This window comes from Cetorhinus maximus, chromosome 7 (genome assembly GCF_964194155.1).
Source record: "Cetorhinus maximus chromosome 7, sCetMax3.hap1.1, whole genome shotgun sequence".
Lineage (NCBI taxonomy): Eukaryota > Metazoa > Chordata > Chondrichthyes > Lamniformes > Cetorhinidae > Cetorhinus > Cetorhinus maximus.
Window position 1 is genome coordinate 143,731,312 of NC_135885.1, and position 15,244 is coordinate 143,746,555.

General features: G+C 43.8%; 1 protein-coding gene across 3 annotated transcripts in view; it reads left to right on the top strand.

Annotated features, from left to right (window-relative positions):
• pcca (propionyl-CoA carboxylase subunit alpha) overlaps positions 1–15,244 on the top strand; it is a 343,070-nt gene that overhangs the window by 119,486 nt on the left and 208,340 nt on the right. For all 3 annotated transcript variants that reach the window (XM_078546056.1, XM_078546057.1, XM_078546058.1), the window contains 2 exons: positions 9,935–10,037; positions 13,758–13,852. In XM_078546056.1, the coding sequence (XP_078402182.1) occupies positions 9,935–10,037; positions 13,758–13,852 (198 nt within the window). The remainder of the gene's footprint in view (positions 1–9,934; positions 10,038–13,757; positions 13,853–15,244) is intronic.

A 15,244-nucleotide genomic window follows, 5' to 3' on the forward strand; every position in this document is an offset into this window, starting at 1 on the left:
TAAATAAACTCCCAACAATGTCTCCCTGCCTATGGCTCCTTGTTATGTTGGTCAGTGTTTGTGTTGTTCTGATGTGAAACGTTGGTTCCTACACAAGATAAAGGCAGGTGTCTCAGTCTGAGGTCTCTTCCCTGTGCAGTGTGTAACCTTCAGGCCAAAGTGATTGTCTGGCTTCACACTCACTGGACACATTAGTGATGCCTGCACCTCGTGGTGTTTGTTATTGCTGCCAGAATGTCGTGGGCAGGTGTCACAGAGTTCCTGTTCCATTCTCTCTGTGTGCTCTCAGCATCTTTGAGATGAGGCAGATCTCTTCAGCATCTGTGACTGGTGACAGTGTGCTCCTGAAGGGGCCGGGTGCTGAAGGCTGACAAAGGATCAGATGCATTTAAAGTTTCATGGCTGCATCTCTATGATATGACCCTGATCACAGAGCACAAGCGAGCTGCCCTCAGCCAGACAAGGGACAGACATTCACCGAGGCAATGTGCAGATCTATGGAGTGTCCTCATTCTATGTCATCATCATCCTCCTGGAATCTAGCGATTATTAGGGCCTCCGCTGTGTCTCCATGACATGAGTTTGAGCACTGAGGGTATGTGCGCTGCCATCAACCACACAGGAGTCAAATGTTCACAGATGTAAGGTGAGGATGTCCTCACTGCATCTCATTATCCTCCATGAATCTTGTGGCTGTGAGGGCCTCTCGAGCGCACCTGCCTCGTCTGGCCAGTGCAATGGCCTTATCGCAGGCATCCTCACCTTCGAGGACCTCATCACCCTCATCCCCTTCGATGTCCTCTTCATCGGAGGAGACGTGCAGCTCTTCCATCTCCTCCTCAGCCAGGTCCTCTCCCCATTGCAGCGCCAGGTTGTGTAGCGACGATGATGCGTGACACCCTCTGGGGACTGTTTTGCAGTCTCCACCAGATTTGTCGAGCCACCGGAACATCTTTTACAAAATGCCTATCGTTTGCTCCACCAAAGTCTGGGTTGTGGCAGGAGCCTCGTTATACTGTCTCTCTGCTGCAGTCTGAGGCTGCCACGTGGGTGTCATCAGCCACATCCTCTGTGGGTAGCCCTTGTCCCCGAGGAGCCAACCCTGCAGCCTCTGTGCACCCTGGAAGATGTCAGGGATTTGAGACCTGCTAATGATGTAGGAGCCGTGTACGCTCCTGGGAATCGTGCGTAGACCTGTATGCGTTTGTGGTGGTCACACACCAGCTGCACATTCAGCGAGTGGAAGCCCTTGCGGTTGACGTAGTTGACTGCTTGTTGCCATGGAGATCTAAGCACCACTCGAGCGCAGTCGATGGCACCCTGCAACCAGAATCTTCGCAACCCCCAGTGCTCTTGCTTCCTCGCTTTCATGATCCCGGGTGAAATGCACAAAGTTCTGTGCCTTTTCGAAGATGGCATCCGTGACCTCCTGGATACACTTGTGTGTGGAGGCTTGTGAGATCCGGCACAGGTCACCGGTGGAGCCCTGGGAGGAGTCACTGGCATAAAAATTGAGCATTGCGGTCACTTGCACAGCCACTGGCAGTGGATGCCCACCATGTCCCCGTGGCGCCAAATCCTGCAGCAGGTGGCATATGTGACCGACCAGTTCCCTAGACATGTGCTGTCTTCGGTGACACTGGTTCTCAGTCATCTACAGGAATGACACATAAACCCTGGGTCTAGTGAGTTGCCTCCGAGTGACGGCTCTCTGTGGATCTTCAGCAGCCTGTGCAGCCGGCCCTTCCACCCCTTCATCTTGAGGGAGATGCTCCTCCCTTTGCTGAGCCAGGCACCTCCGGCGCACTCTTCATCATCTTCTCTGCTCGCTGTAAACCATGAGGCATCCCACTAAATCACCAGGCTCCATGATCCTGATGTTCTCCTCCTGCAGGATCAAAGAGATAGACGGGTGGGTTAGCATATGTGTCCTAAGAACCTCTCTTGCTTAAGTCCAAAGGCCCCTTCACACATGCAGGAGAGTGCTGGCCACCACTAGGATGGCCAATGTGTAGTGCACTTCATGGCCATCTGAAACCCCACCCACCTTCGCCCCACTCCACTTGACCAATTGGCAGCAGCTTTGGCCACTGGACTGCACGCTGTGCTCTCAGCTCAGGCACAGGAATTCTCCTAACCTGTACTGCAAGGCTGCGCTGTTAGCTTGAACCATAAGGCATACTGGTCCACACTTTGATAAAGACATTGCAAGGGACTGTGTCCTATGGTTACTACCCTCCTGCTAATATAATATTTTTTCCTTACTTACTCTATTAAAACCCTCTATTAAATCTCCCCTTAACCCTCTCTGCTCTAAGGGGAACAATTGCAGCCTCTCCAGTATCTCACATTACTGAAGCCTCTCATTCCAGGCATCATTCTATTAAATCTCTGTACCCTCTCCAAGGCCTTGATGCCCTTCCTAAGGTGTAATGCCCAGAATTGGACAGAATACTCCTTCTGAAGCCTAGCCAGTGTTTTACAAGGCTTAACATAACTTACTTTTGTTCTCAACGCCTCTATCTATAAGGCCCAAGCCTTATCAGCTTGTCCTGGCAACATAAAAATATTGAAAGTAAATTAGTTGTTGACAATTGACATGCCCTGGACAAAATACTGGGTAAATATTTCTTGATATTTTCTCTTTATTTTGCTCAAGGTCATGAATACTGGGGTGTCAATGGTTAATTGAAACAAGAAGTGTACAATTAAAAAAAAACATTTCTCTCCTCTTCTGATATTGCTGACTTTTGCTGGGGAAAGATTTCACTGGTTGCTGGTAGACCTGTGGTCTAATAATATTTATTGCTCCTATATGACCCCTCGCAGTGAGTAGTCTACTTTAGCACTTGGTAAATTGATTTCATATAACACTGAAGCTACTTTAACGCAAATCACATTTTTCATTCTTGTCACGAGATGAAATATTAAGAATTAATTTTTTGAATTGCCTCTATATTTACTAATGCAATGGGGGTAAATTTAACCACCCACCAGGAAACTGACTAGATCATGTCAAATGCTGATTTTAAACCCCGCACGGTCTCCGTGATTTTATTTGATTTTAGTGGACAATCTCCCATTACTGACTTTTTGTGGATCTCCTGATTTTAAATCCCTCCACATCTCTACAATCTCCCTTGGGAGATCTCTGCACTCCTCCAGTTCTGATCCCTTGTGCATCCCCGGTTTTATTCGCTCCACCATTGGCAGCCACATCTTTAGCTGCCCAGGGCCCTCAATTTCCTACCGAAACTTCTTTTTTTAAATTCTGCCATGGGATATGGGTGTCGCTGGCAAGGCCAGCATTTGTTGCCCATCCCTAGTTGCCCTTGAACTGAGTGGCTTGCTGCGCCATTTCAGAGGACAGTTAAGAGTCAGCCACATGACTCTGGACTTGGAGTCACATGTGGGCCAGACCAGGTAAGGATGGCAGATTTCCTTCCTTAAAGGACATTAGTGAACCAGATAGGTTTTTACTTCAATCAACAACGGTTTCATGGTCACCATTACTGTGACTAGCTTTTAATTCCCGATTTTATTATTCTCCATCTCTCTACATCTCATCCCTCCTTTAACATTCTCTTTAAAGCCAGTCTCTTTGACCAAGCTTTTGGTCCTCATTTCTCCTTATGTGGCAAGGTGTCAAATTTTGTTTGAAAATTGCTCCCGTGAAGTGCTTGGCATGCTTTACTATGTTATAGGCACTATAGAACTGTAAGTTGTTGTGTAAGCTTGATTTTCAACCTGATCCGTTTAGTTTCCCACCCGGTAGGTCAGGTTAAAACCACCTCCAATAACGCAAGAATGTGCCTGCATGTCTTTGGAATTAGTGTATATTATTCGATCAATTTACCTAAAATCTTAGAAAAGTTGATGGTGTCACAGTTACAGTACAAGTATTAAATGGCTAAATTTTCTTGCTGTCCATCAGTGCTGAGTGCCCCCTTTCTGGAAGGTACATGCGTGTGAATAGGATTTTGTTCAGCTTTGGCTCTCTTTCTCACTATCTCGGGGTCTAATAGCTAACTGCCCTTGTGGACCAGGCTTATGTGAAGAGTAGGCCGCTTAGGGAAGGTGCGAGAAGCTGTTGGCTCTAGGGACCAGCATGCAGTGCAAAATGGTGTTGAAGATCAACAATATATAAGGATACAGAATAAGACCAGCTGGTCTTTAAACATCAATGCTTTTCGGAGCCCTGGGCATCTGTAGACACTTTCCAGGGGGTCCGTGAATTAATGTGAAAGTGGGAGGTGGGAGCAGAGTGTGGCTGTCACATCTGAAGCATGGAGCAGGCTGCTTGTATCACCTTGGAGGGAAAACACATGGAGCAGCACTTAGTGACACACAAGCAAAACCTGTTTTCTTAAAAGCCTGATTAAAACACTCTTAACAAGCAGCACTCACATAAGTATAATTATAATTTAGATGGTGGGGTCTGATTATTAATCCATTCGAAAAAGAGTTCTTCAACCAGTGAAGTTTGAGAACCACTGATTTATAGATCAGCCATGATCTCGCTGAACGGTAGAACAGCTTGAGGGGCTGAATGGCCTTTTTCTGTTCCTATGTTCCAATGGTCTATCAAGCCGACCCCACATTCATGATGGCTGTTAGATTGTGACTAAACACTTCCACTCTCTCTACTCCATTCCATTAGTCCCTCTACCCCCAACACCCCCCCACCCCCAAACAACTGTCACAACTCATCACAACCTCCCCATCAATGTGGATACCCTTGAGAGGGGCAAAAAAAACCCACAGCCAATAAGGGAGCAATTACTGTGGAAAATTTCTCTTTGACCAGACCAGGAGGTCACATGAATCAAGACATTTGGCTTGTTCTTAAAATAATACACATGTATTAAACAATTTTATAACTTAACAGACTGCAATTTAATTTGACGAGAGAAGACATGGTTGCTGAATGCCTCCCATTTTACAAAGATATAAAAGTTTTTTTGTCATATGTTATCTTTAAGTGCCCATAATATGTTTAAAAGGATTAATATACAATAAGGGGCAGATAGCTGGTGAACATAAAGGTCATGACTACTCTGCAGAATAGTGCAGTAATCTACAACCCTACTGGAGTTAATTTCAATAGGAATAGAATACATAATAGTTATATTATCTTTTTCCTTGCCTTTGCTTGCCTTTACAGTTTGTCCATTGCTTTTGTGGGCTGGATCCTTTGTATCTTTTGAGACCTTTCTGGCCATCCTTGATACAGTTCTTCACATTCCTACTTAAACTCTGATTCATTTTATCTGTTTTGATTTGACTGGAATAAATGTTGCCTGTAGCCTTAGTCACCGCCCTTCAATGTTTCCTAAGATTGATTTCCCAACCATTCTTGTGCTTGCATTTGTTTTTTTCTTAATTTCCTTCCAAATTTACGATTCTTAAAGCACAGTATTTTTGTCACTGCCCTTTTTGCAGACCCTGATGCCTCAAGCAATGACTCCAATATTCCAATCTTACTTGTTCATTGATAAACATGAGACTCAGTATTGCTGCTACCCTTGCTGCTTTCTGACTAGTGGAATATAAATGCAGCATCCCAAAAGCATGCACCCCGCTTTAAGAAGGAAGAACAATAATAGTTTATAAAGGCTGTTTTGTTTTCTTGGGATGTCCTAATGTACTTCACAGTCAATGAATTCTTTGCTAAAGCGTAATCACTTTTGCTTTGTAGGGAAATGGAGCAGCCAATTTGCAAATTAATCTTTAACAACGACCTGGACAGGCAGATGGGGGGCTTTGTTTAAATGCCTTATTGTCTCAAGGACAGCACCTCTCATCAAATGCAGAACTCCTTTAGCACTGCACTAGGTTTTATGTGGCCAATTTCTGGAGTGGGACCTGACCACAGCATGTTCCCTATTTCTATCTCTGTAACATCGCCCTACTGCGCTCCTGCCTCATCTCATCTGCTGCTGAAACCCTCAAACTGCCTTTGTTACCTCCAGACTATTCGAATGCACTTTTTGGCCAGCCTCCCATATTTTCCCCTCCCTGACCTTGAGATGATGCAAAACTCTGCTGCCCTTGTCCTTACTTGCACCAATTCCCATTCACCCATCACCCCTGTGCTCACTCATCAACATTCCGGGCCACAGCCTGGCAAAGACTTGATTTTAAAATTCTCATCTTTGTTCTCAAATTTCCCCATTGCCTTGCCTGCTCCCTATCTCTGTTACCTCCTCCAGGCTCACACGTCAGGGATATCTGCACTTCTTTAATTCTGACCTTTGAGGATCCCTGATTTTAATTGCTCCACCATTGGTGGCCGTGCCTTCAGCTGCCTGGGCCCCAGAAATTCTCTCGCTTTTCCTTTTAAGCCATCCCTTATAAATCTACCTCTTTGAAAAAGCTTTTGACTTAGTTCTGTTGAAGAGTCATACAGACTCAAAACGTTAACTGTGTTCATCTCCGCAGATGCTGCCAGACCTGCTGAGTTTTTCCAGGTATTTTTGTTTTGTTTTGGATTTCCAGCATCCGCAGTTTTTTCCTTTTATCTTGCCGAAATATCTCCTAGTGTGTCTCGGTGTCAAATTTTGCTGTTTAACACACCTGTCAAGTGCTTTAGGGCATTTTATTATGTTTACAGTGCTATATAAATACAGGCTTTTGTTGTCTGAGTCAAAGGTGTGGGTCCTACTCATGAGCCAAGCTAATCCTTGACCAGTTGAGATCCCACAGCACCATCAAAGTTTGCAGTAGAGAAGCAGGCCATGGCTGTGCTGTTTCTTGCCAGACAATCTAAAATCTTGATTTTAAAATTCTCATCCTTCTTTTCAAATCCCCCTATGGCCTTACCCCATCCTATCTCTGTAACCTCTGTAATTTGGTTCAAGTTGAATTACGGTTACAAGTAGGTTATTCTTCACTTGTTGCTTCAAGATAGTCCGGTTAGTTTCCAGCCAGGATTGAAGAACACAAAGGAATAATCTGAAGAACAATCTAAAACAATCCCACAGTCCCAATCTCTGCCACAGTAATAGGAACAGAATAAGGTCTTTCGACCCCTCAACCCTATTCCTCCATTAAATTTGCCTGATCTGTACCATAATTTCCACCTTTATTCCGTAACCCTTAAAACCTTTACCCAACAAAAATCTATATATTATCCCATCAGACTGTAAAATCCCAGATTATTAGTTAGCTATATAAAATCAATCAATCTCGGTTTTGAAAATTTCAATTGACCCTCAGCATCAACAACTTTTGGGAGTGAGAGTTCCAGATTTCCACTCCCCTTTGTGTCAAGAAGTGCTTCCTGACATCACCCCTGAACAGCCTGGCTCTAATTTTAAGGTTCTGCCCCCTGGTTCTGGACTGTTGCCCCCCCCCCCTTATCAGAGGAAACTCTTTCGAGTTATCAACAGTCACAGATTGCAACTCTTTCGAGTACAATCACAGTTCTTGGTTTCCGGGAGTGGGACATGAACCCACAACCCTCTGATTCAAAGGCGAGGGTGCTATGAACTGAGCCACAGCTGACACCTCTCCATATCAGAGGAAGTTGTTTCTCTCTATCTACCCTATTAACTTCTTTGATCATCTTAAGTACCTCAATTAGATCACCCTTAATTTTCTATACCCAAGATGGTACAAACCTTGTCCATGCAGCTTATTCAGTGAACTGGCTGATTGGCTCATTGGTTGATTTTCTGGAAGGTGCTTGGTAACTCTGCCACTGTACTTCAACATTCGTTGTCAACTTCTGGAGAGGAAGGAAGGAAGTTGCAAAGAAAAAATAAGTTCACACCTGGCAGAACACCTTTAACTGTTGAGTCAGTTAATTTGCCAACCTGTTGGTCAGCACGTTAATGATTTTGTCCTGACTAGCTCATTTATTTCAGCACAGCAATAATGACTTGTATTTCAATAGCGCCTTTAACATAGTAAAATGTCCCAGGGTGCCTCACGGGAACAATTATCGGACAAAGTGTGACACTGAGCCACATAAGGAGATATTAGGACCGGGGATGCCCAGGAGGCCAGGATTGGATCCCACAGGGTTGTGGGCCTGGAGGAAGTTACAGAGATAGGAAAGGGGCAAGGCCATAGAGGCATTTGAAAAGAAGGATGAGAATTTTAAAATCAAGGCGTTGCTGCACTGGGAGCCAAAGTAGATCAGTGGGCAGAGGTGATGGGTGAGGACAAAGTATTACTATATATTATAATGATTTTAAAAATACAGTTAGATTTTCATTATTCTTAAATTTGTATCAAAATGACAGAACTATGCATTAAATGTTTTAGAACGCCTTATGGAATGAGGGACCATCAGTTCCTTTGCACTTGACCCTGCTATAAAAATTGTATCATGTTGCACATTACAAAGGATTAGAATTCAGATTTTAAAACAAGTCTATTTAGAAATATTCTGAATTAACATAAAAATTAAACAACCTCAAATACACTAAAAACAGGATGAGGATTAGCTTTATAGTGAGGCCACGTTGTCTTCTCGTATTTTGCTTCTCGATTTAAGCAGTTATGGATTTATTTCAATTAGGAATTTCCCATTAGTGTGTTAGCTATTTAAAGAAAAATCTTCTCTGAGAGGCATTTATTTGTAAACTTGGTTCAAGTTGAATTTATGGTTACAAGTAGGTATTCTTCACTTGCTGCTTCAAGATAGTTGGGTTAGTTTCCAACCAGGATTGAAGAACACAAAGGAATAAATGGACAAGTTTTCTCCCCACTTCAATAATGCTAGTGGAAAAGTCACTGATGCCTGTGCTTGTACTATCAAACAAAAGAAAATACTTTAAAGGCCTGCCTGAAGCATGAAATTATTTATTGAGATGGGAAATCAGCAATTCAGATACAGGGCATTTAGATGTGTGGTATAATACAAAACCTGCTACTAGAATTCCAATTTTGGATGGAAAGACAGAGCAGAAGGAAATTAAATCAACAGCAAAATTTAATTTTTTTATTGAATGGGTAAATAATTTCACAAATAAAGAAAGAGTTTAACTTATATAGCGCCTTTTACGACCTCAGGACATCCCAAAGCACTTTACGGTCAATAAAGTACTTTTTAAGTGTAGTCACTTTTGTAATGTAGGAAACACGGCAGACAATTTGCACACAGCAAGCTCCCACAAACAGCAACAAGGTAGTGGTTCGGTATCTGTTTTAGTGATGTTGTTTGAGGGATAAATGTTGGCTTGGACACTGGCAGAACCCCCATCCTCATCTTTGAAATAGTGGCCTTGACATCTTTTATGTCCTCCTGAGAGGGCAGTCAAGACCTCGGTTTAATGTCCCGTCCAAAAGATGGTAACTCGACTGTGCCAGCACTCCCTTAGCGCTGCACTGCAAGCGACTTTGGGCTCAAATTTCTGAGCGGGACTTGAATCTATGACATTCTGCCTCAGAGACAAGCCCTGGCTGAGGGTGAGATTGGTGAACCTGGCAAGGCTGGGATCATACCCGGAGCTGTCTGATCTGTTTGACTAAAGTTATGTGCTGCTTTTACAAACTGAATCTTTGGGGAAGGTTGAAATGAATTTTAATTAGGCTGTTGACACAAGAGAAGCAAAAGGAAAAGAACCCAGAACTTCCAGAGAAATTTTGATGTGCTCTATTGAAAGCAGCTGAGTTAAGTATTTAACTTATTCAAACAGTCTACATTCTGAGTTTTTTGTTGCTTGAATTCTGATTTTATTGGTGTTTGAGATGTACAGATTTTTGTCAAGTAGTTTAAAATTTGAATTATTTGAACATTGAAATAGTCAATCTTGTATTCAGCTACTTGTGAACGCCTGATTATTGCACATAGTGAAAAAAAAACCTGTTGTAATTTTATTAATGAAATACCTCACCTGTCTACAATGACTTTGAAAGCAATTGAAATGTAATGCTAAAGTTAAGAAGACTGCTCTTACATGTTTGTCTCTTCCTAATCCTGAAGGGAAGGGTTCAGATTTTCTTCACAAGAAGCGGCTTCAAGTTTTGGTGATGACCGGCTTTTGATCGAGAAGTTCATTGATAATCCTCGCCACATCGAAATTCAGGTTGATGAATCTAATTGAAGACTCTTGTCAAAAAAGGCTTGTAGTTAAAACAGGTTTATGCAAAGAGCTGGATGGGGCTCAGTCATTGCCTTTTCATCTGTGGGATATGGCTTCAAATGTAGCCAATAACAGACAGGATACAAGTCCCTCGCTGGAAGTCCCCTGAGTGTAATGATTTTGCAAGTTGAATCCAGTTCCCAATGGGCATATTCGCTGCAACTCAAAACTGCTTTCTAAAATGCTGCTAAATTGACATTTTCACTTGGATTGAAGGAAGTCAATAATGGTTACATGCACGCAAGGGTGGGAGCGGGGGTGGAGCCGTGAGTTGCGGCTTCTGCTCTTAGACTGGTGCCGAGGCACATTGGGACAGAATATGGGGAGCTTTCCTCTGTAACTGACTGTGCTATGCCTCGCTTGAGAGTGTTTGGCTACTGAGATTGGTTGTTTGAAATGGAAAATCCTGTTTGCTAGCAATAGAAATTAGTTGAAAGTACCCTCAAAAATCAGGGTTTATTAGTCACAAAATTTGTGACTTCTCTAGAATAAAAAAAAATTGAATTCAGTGCATCATCAGTGCTTAGTCTTGAATCTCAGCAAACTTTCTTTCATTCGTGGGGTGTGGGCTTCGCTGGCTGGGCCAGCATTTATTGTCCATCCCAAGTTACCTTTGAGAGGGTGGTGCCTTCCTGAAACGCTGCAGTCCATGTGGTATAGGTACACCCACAGTGCTGTTAGGGGGGAGTTCCAGGATTTTGACCCAGCGACAGTGAAGGAACGGCGATATATTTCCAAGTCAGGATGGTGAGTGACTTGGAGGGGAATTTCCAGGTGGTGGTGTTCCCATCTATCCGCTCCCCTTGTCCTTCTACATGGTAGTGGTCGTGGGTTTGGAAGGTGCTGTCAAAGGAGCCTTGGTGAATTCCTGCATTGCATCTTGTAGATGGTACACACTGCTGCCACTGTGTGTTGCTGGTAGAGGGAGTGAAAGTTTGTGGATGTGGTGCCAATCAAACGGGCTGCTTTGTCCTGGACTGTGTGAAGCTTCTTGAGTGTTGTGGGAGCTGCACTCATCCAGGCAAATGGGAAGTATCCTATCACATTCCTGACTTGTGCCTTGTGTATGGTGGACAGGCTTTGGGGAGTCAGGAGGTGAGTTCCTTACCACAGGGTTCCTAGCCTCTGACCTACTCTTGTAGCCACAGTATTTATATGACTAGTCCAGTTCAGTTTCTGGTCAATGGTAACCCTCAGGATGTTGATAGTGGGGGATTCAGTGATGGTAATGCCAATGAACATCAAGGGGCGATGGTTGGATTCTCTCTTGTTGGAGATGGTCATTGACTGACACTTGTGTGGCGCGAATGTTACTTGCCACTTGTCAGCCCAAGCCTGGATATTGCCCAGGCCTTGCTGCATTTGGACATGGACTGCTTCGGTATCTGAGGAGTTGTGAATGGTGTTGAACATTGTGCAGTCATCAACGAACGTCCCCACTTCTGACCTTATGATGGAAGGAAGGTCATTGATGAAGCAGCTGAAGGTGTTTGGGATGAGGACACTACCCTGAGGAACTCCTGCAGTGAAGTCCTCGAGCTGAGATGCCTGACCTCCAACAGCCACAACCATCTTCCTTTGTGCTAGGTATCACTCCAACCAGTGGAGAGTTTTCCCCCTGATCCCCATTGACTCCAGTTTTGCTAGGGCTCCTTGATGCCACACTTGGGAAGGTGATGGTGTAGTGGTATTGTCACTGGACTAGTAATCCAGAACCCAGGGGGCCTGGGTTTGAATCCCGCCAATACAGATGGTGAAATTTGAATTCAATTAAAATCTGGAATTAAAAGCCTAATGATGACCATTGTCGAGTATTGTAAAAACCCACTAATGTCCTTTAGGGAAAGAAATCTGTCATGCTTACCTGGTCTGGCCTACACCTGACTCCAGACCCACAGCAATGTGGTTGACTCTAAAATGCCCTCTGAAATGGCCTAGCAAGCCACTCAGTTGTAACAAACCTCTACAAAGTCACAAATATTGACCAAGATTTTGCGGACCTGCCTGATGGATGCAGTGGGCCAGCCAAAAGTCCATTGAATTTCAGTGGGACCGGAAGATCCCTGTGGCGGGTGGGGCTGGAAAATCCCAGCCATTGTTTCAACATTCAGCCTTGGAAATGACAGATTAATGACTTCAATTTTTTAAACTTGGAAGTGACATTGAACCTGTTGCACAGGAAAAGACCATTTGACCCAACTAGTCCATGCCAGTGACATGAGCTTTCTCCTACTCCTCTTCGTCACACCCTTTCAATATATCCTTCCATTCCTTTCTCCCTCATGTACTTATCTAGCTTCCTCTTAAATGCATCTGTTCTATTCATCTCAATCACTCTCTCGGTGGTAGTGAGTTGCACATTCTCACCACTCTCTATATAAAGACGTTTCGCCTGAATTCCCTATTGGATTTATTAGCGACTATCTTATATTTATGGCCCCTAGTTTTGGTCTTCCTCATGATTGGAAACACCTTGTCCATGTCTACCCTATTAATCCCCATCATACCAGCATGAGCTCTCAGCTCACCTCTCAGCCTTCACTGGAAAGTGTTCAATTTCCTATTGCTAATATATCTCTCATGCTGAAGAGTACAGATAATCTGCTAATGGTTTGGTGATTTAATTCAGGGAGTACATGAGCCATGTAGAAGCTCGACACCATTCAGGACAAAGCAGCCTGGTGACTGGCACCCCATCCACCAGCTTAAATATTCTCTGCCTTCTCCACCGATGCACAGTGGCAGCAGAGTGTGCCATCTACAAGATGCACTGCAGTAACCCGCCAAGGCTCCTTCGACAGCAGCGTCCAAACCCGCGACCTCTACCACCTAGAAGGACAAGGGCAGCTGGCGCATGGGAACACCACCACCTGCAAGTTCCCCTCTGAGTCACACACCATCCTGACTTGGAAATATGTAGCCGTTCCTTCAAAATCCTGAAACTCCCTTCCTAACAACACTGTAGGTGTACCTACCCCTCATGGACTGCAGCGGTTTAAGATGGCGACTCACCACCAGCTTCTCAAGGGCAGTTAGGGATGGGCAGCAATTGCTGGCCTCACCAGCGATACCTGCATCCTGTAAAATAATAAAAAAAAAATAGACTGGGAAGATCCCAACTTTAATCCTGCCCTGGGCTGAATCAACTGATCTCAGCTGAGATATCAGTGGGACACCACAGTTGGTTTCAACACCTAAGGTTGGGATGGGGAAAATCGAAGTACATTTAATTCCTGTTCATTACTTTGTAATTTCTGCTGGACATGTGCATGTGTTTATGCTGGGGACGCTCTGCTGGAATGTCCCTGAAGTTAAACAGTCCACAGCCGCTTACTATGAGCCCCATACATGATAAAAAGGCACCCGAGGACATCTGAGGCTCTTGTGACGGTAAGCATGATAACTGTGTTTGTAGGATTTGAAACTCTGAGGAAAGATCACATTCAGAAAGAGTCAAAATTCGGGGACTGTTAATTGAAAACAAAATCTGTTTTCATAAGGTAAATATAAGTTAAAATGTCCCTGAAAAAGAGAAGGAACAGATATTTGATGGACAATGCTGTTTTGGTTTGATATGTTAAATGTGCGTCTATCCGGGTGATTACATCAGGCATCATTACAGATAAATAAATGCCTTTCAATAGCAACATTTTTTTCCTGTAGGTTTTAGGAGACAAGCATGGCAACGCCCTCTGGCTGAACGAGAGAGAGTGCTCCATTCAGAGAAGGAACCAGAAAGTAGTTGAAGAGGCACCAAGGTAAGGCATTTAACATGGTGTTTCTTTTTTTTAATTATTTATTCTTTCATGGGATGCGGTCTTCACTGACAAGGCCAGCATTCCTTGCCATCCCTAATTACCCTTTAACTGAGTGGCTTGCGAGGCCATTTCAGAGGGCAGTTAAAAGTCAACCACATCGCTGTGGGTCTGGAGTCACATGTGGGCCAGACCAAGTAAGGATGGTAGATTTCCTTCCCTAAAGGACATTAGTGAACCAATGGGTTTTTGCAACAGTCGATGATAGTTGTCATGGTCACCATTACTGAGACTAGATTTATATTCCACATTTATTAATTGAATTTAAATTCCATCAGCTGCTGGTGGGATTTGAACCCATGTCCAGAGCATTAACCGGGGCCGATGAATTATTTATCCAGTGACATTACCATTATGCCACCATCGCCTCTCATTACTGCCTTATTTATTAGTTTCTATTCTTCATTAAAATCATGAGTAAAAGAAACTCAAATTATCCAATTTTGGATCCTAGGAGGTGAAAAAAACCAGGGATGCCCAAGAGGCCAGAATTGGAGGAAAGCAGAAATTTCAGAGAGTTGTGGGGTTGGAGGAGATTACAGAGATAGGGAGGGGCAAAGGCATGGGGGGAAGGGGGAGTGGAGAGGGATTTGGAAACCAGGATGAAAATTTTACAATAGAGGTGTTGGTGGACTGGTAGCCAATGTAAGTCAGTGAGCATAGTGGTGACAGGTGAACAAGACATGATGCGAGTTAGGATATAGGCAGCAGAGACCGACCAGAAAAGCATTGGAATAGTCGAATCTAGAGGTAACAAAGGCATGGATGAGGTTTTCAGTCGCAGATGAACTGAGGCAGTGGCAGAGATGGGCATTGTTACAGAGCTTGATGTGGGTGAACTGGGTGATGGAGAGATATATAATGGGAAGCTAAGCTTAGTGTCATGTAGGTTGTAAATGATTAAGCCTCCGACAGTAACCAGGTAGAGAGATGGAATCCATGGCTAGCGAACATAGTTTTTACCAAGGACCAAGGACAATAGCTCTGGTCTTATCAAATGTTAATTCGAAGAAATTCTGCTCATTCAATACAGTTTGTCAGGCAGGCAGAGTGAAAAATCAGAGGCAGTCTTTCTTTGAAAGCTTTTTGACAACATTTCCATGACTCAGTTTCATCAAGAAATGCTGTTTATTGTTAGTGATTAATGTTGGAAAGATAGAAAGAACTTGCATTTTTTGTAACATCTTTCACAACCTCAGAACAATCCCAAAGCACATTGCAGTCAATGAAGTACTTTTGAACTGTTATAATGCTGGAAACCAATTTACGCACACCAAGCTCCCGCAAACAGCAACGTAAATTAATGACAAGGTGGTTTAGTGATGTGGATTGAGG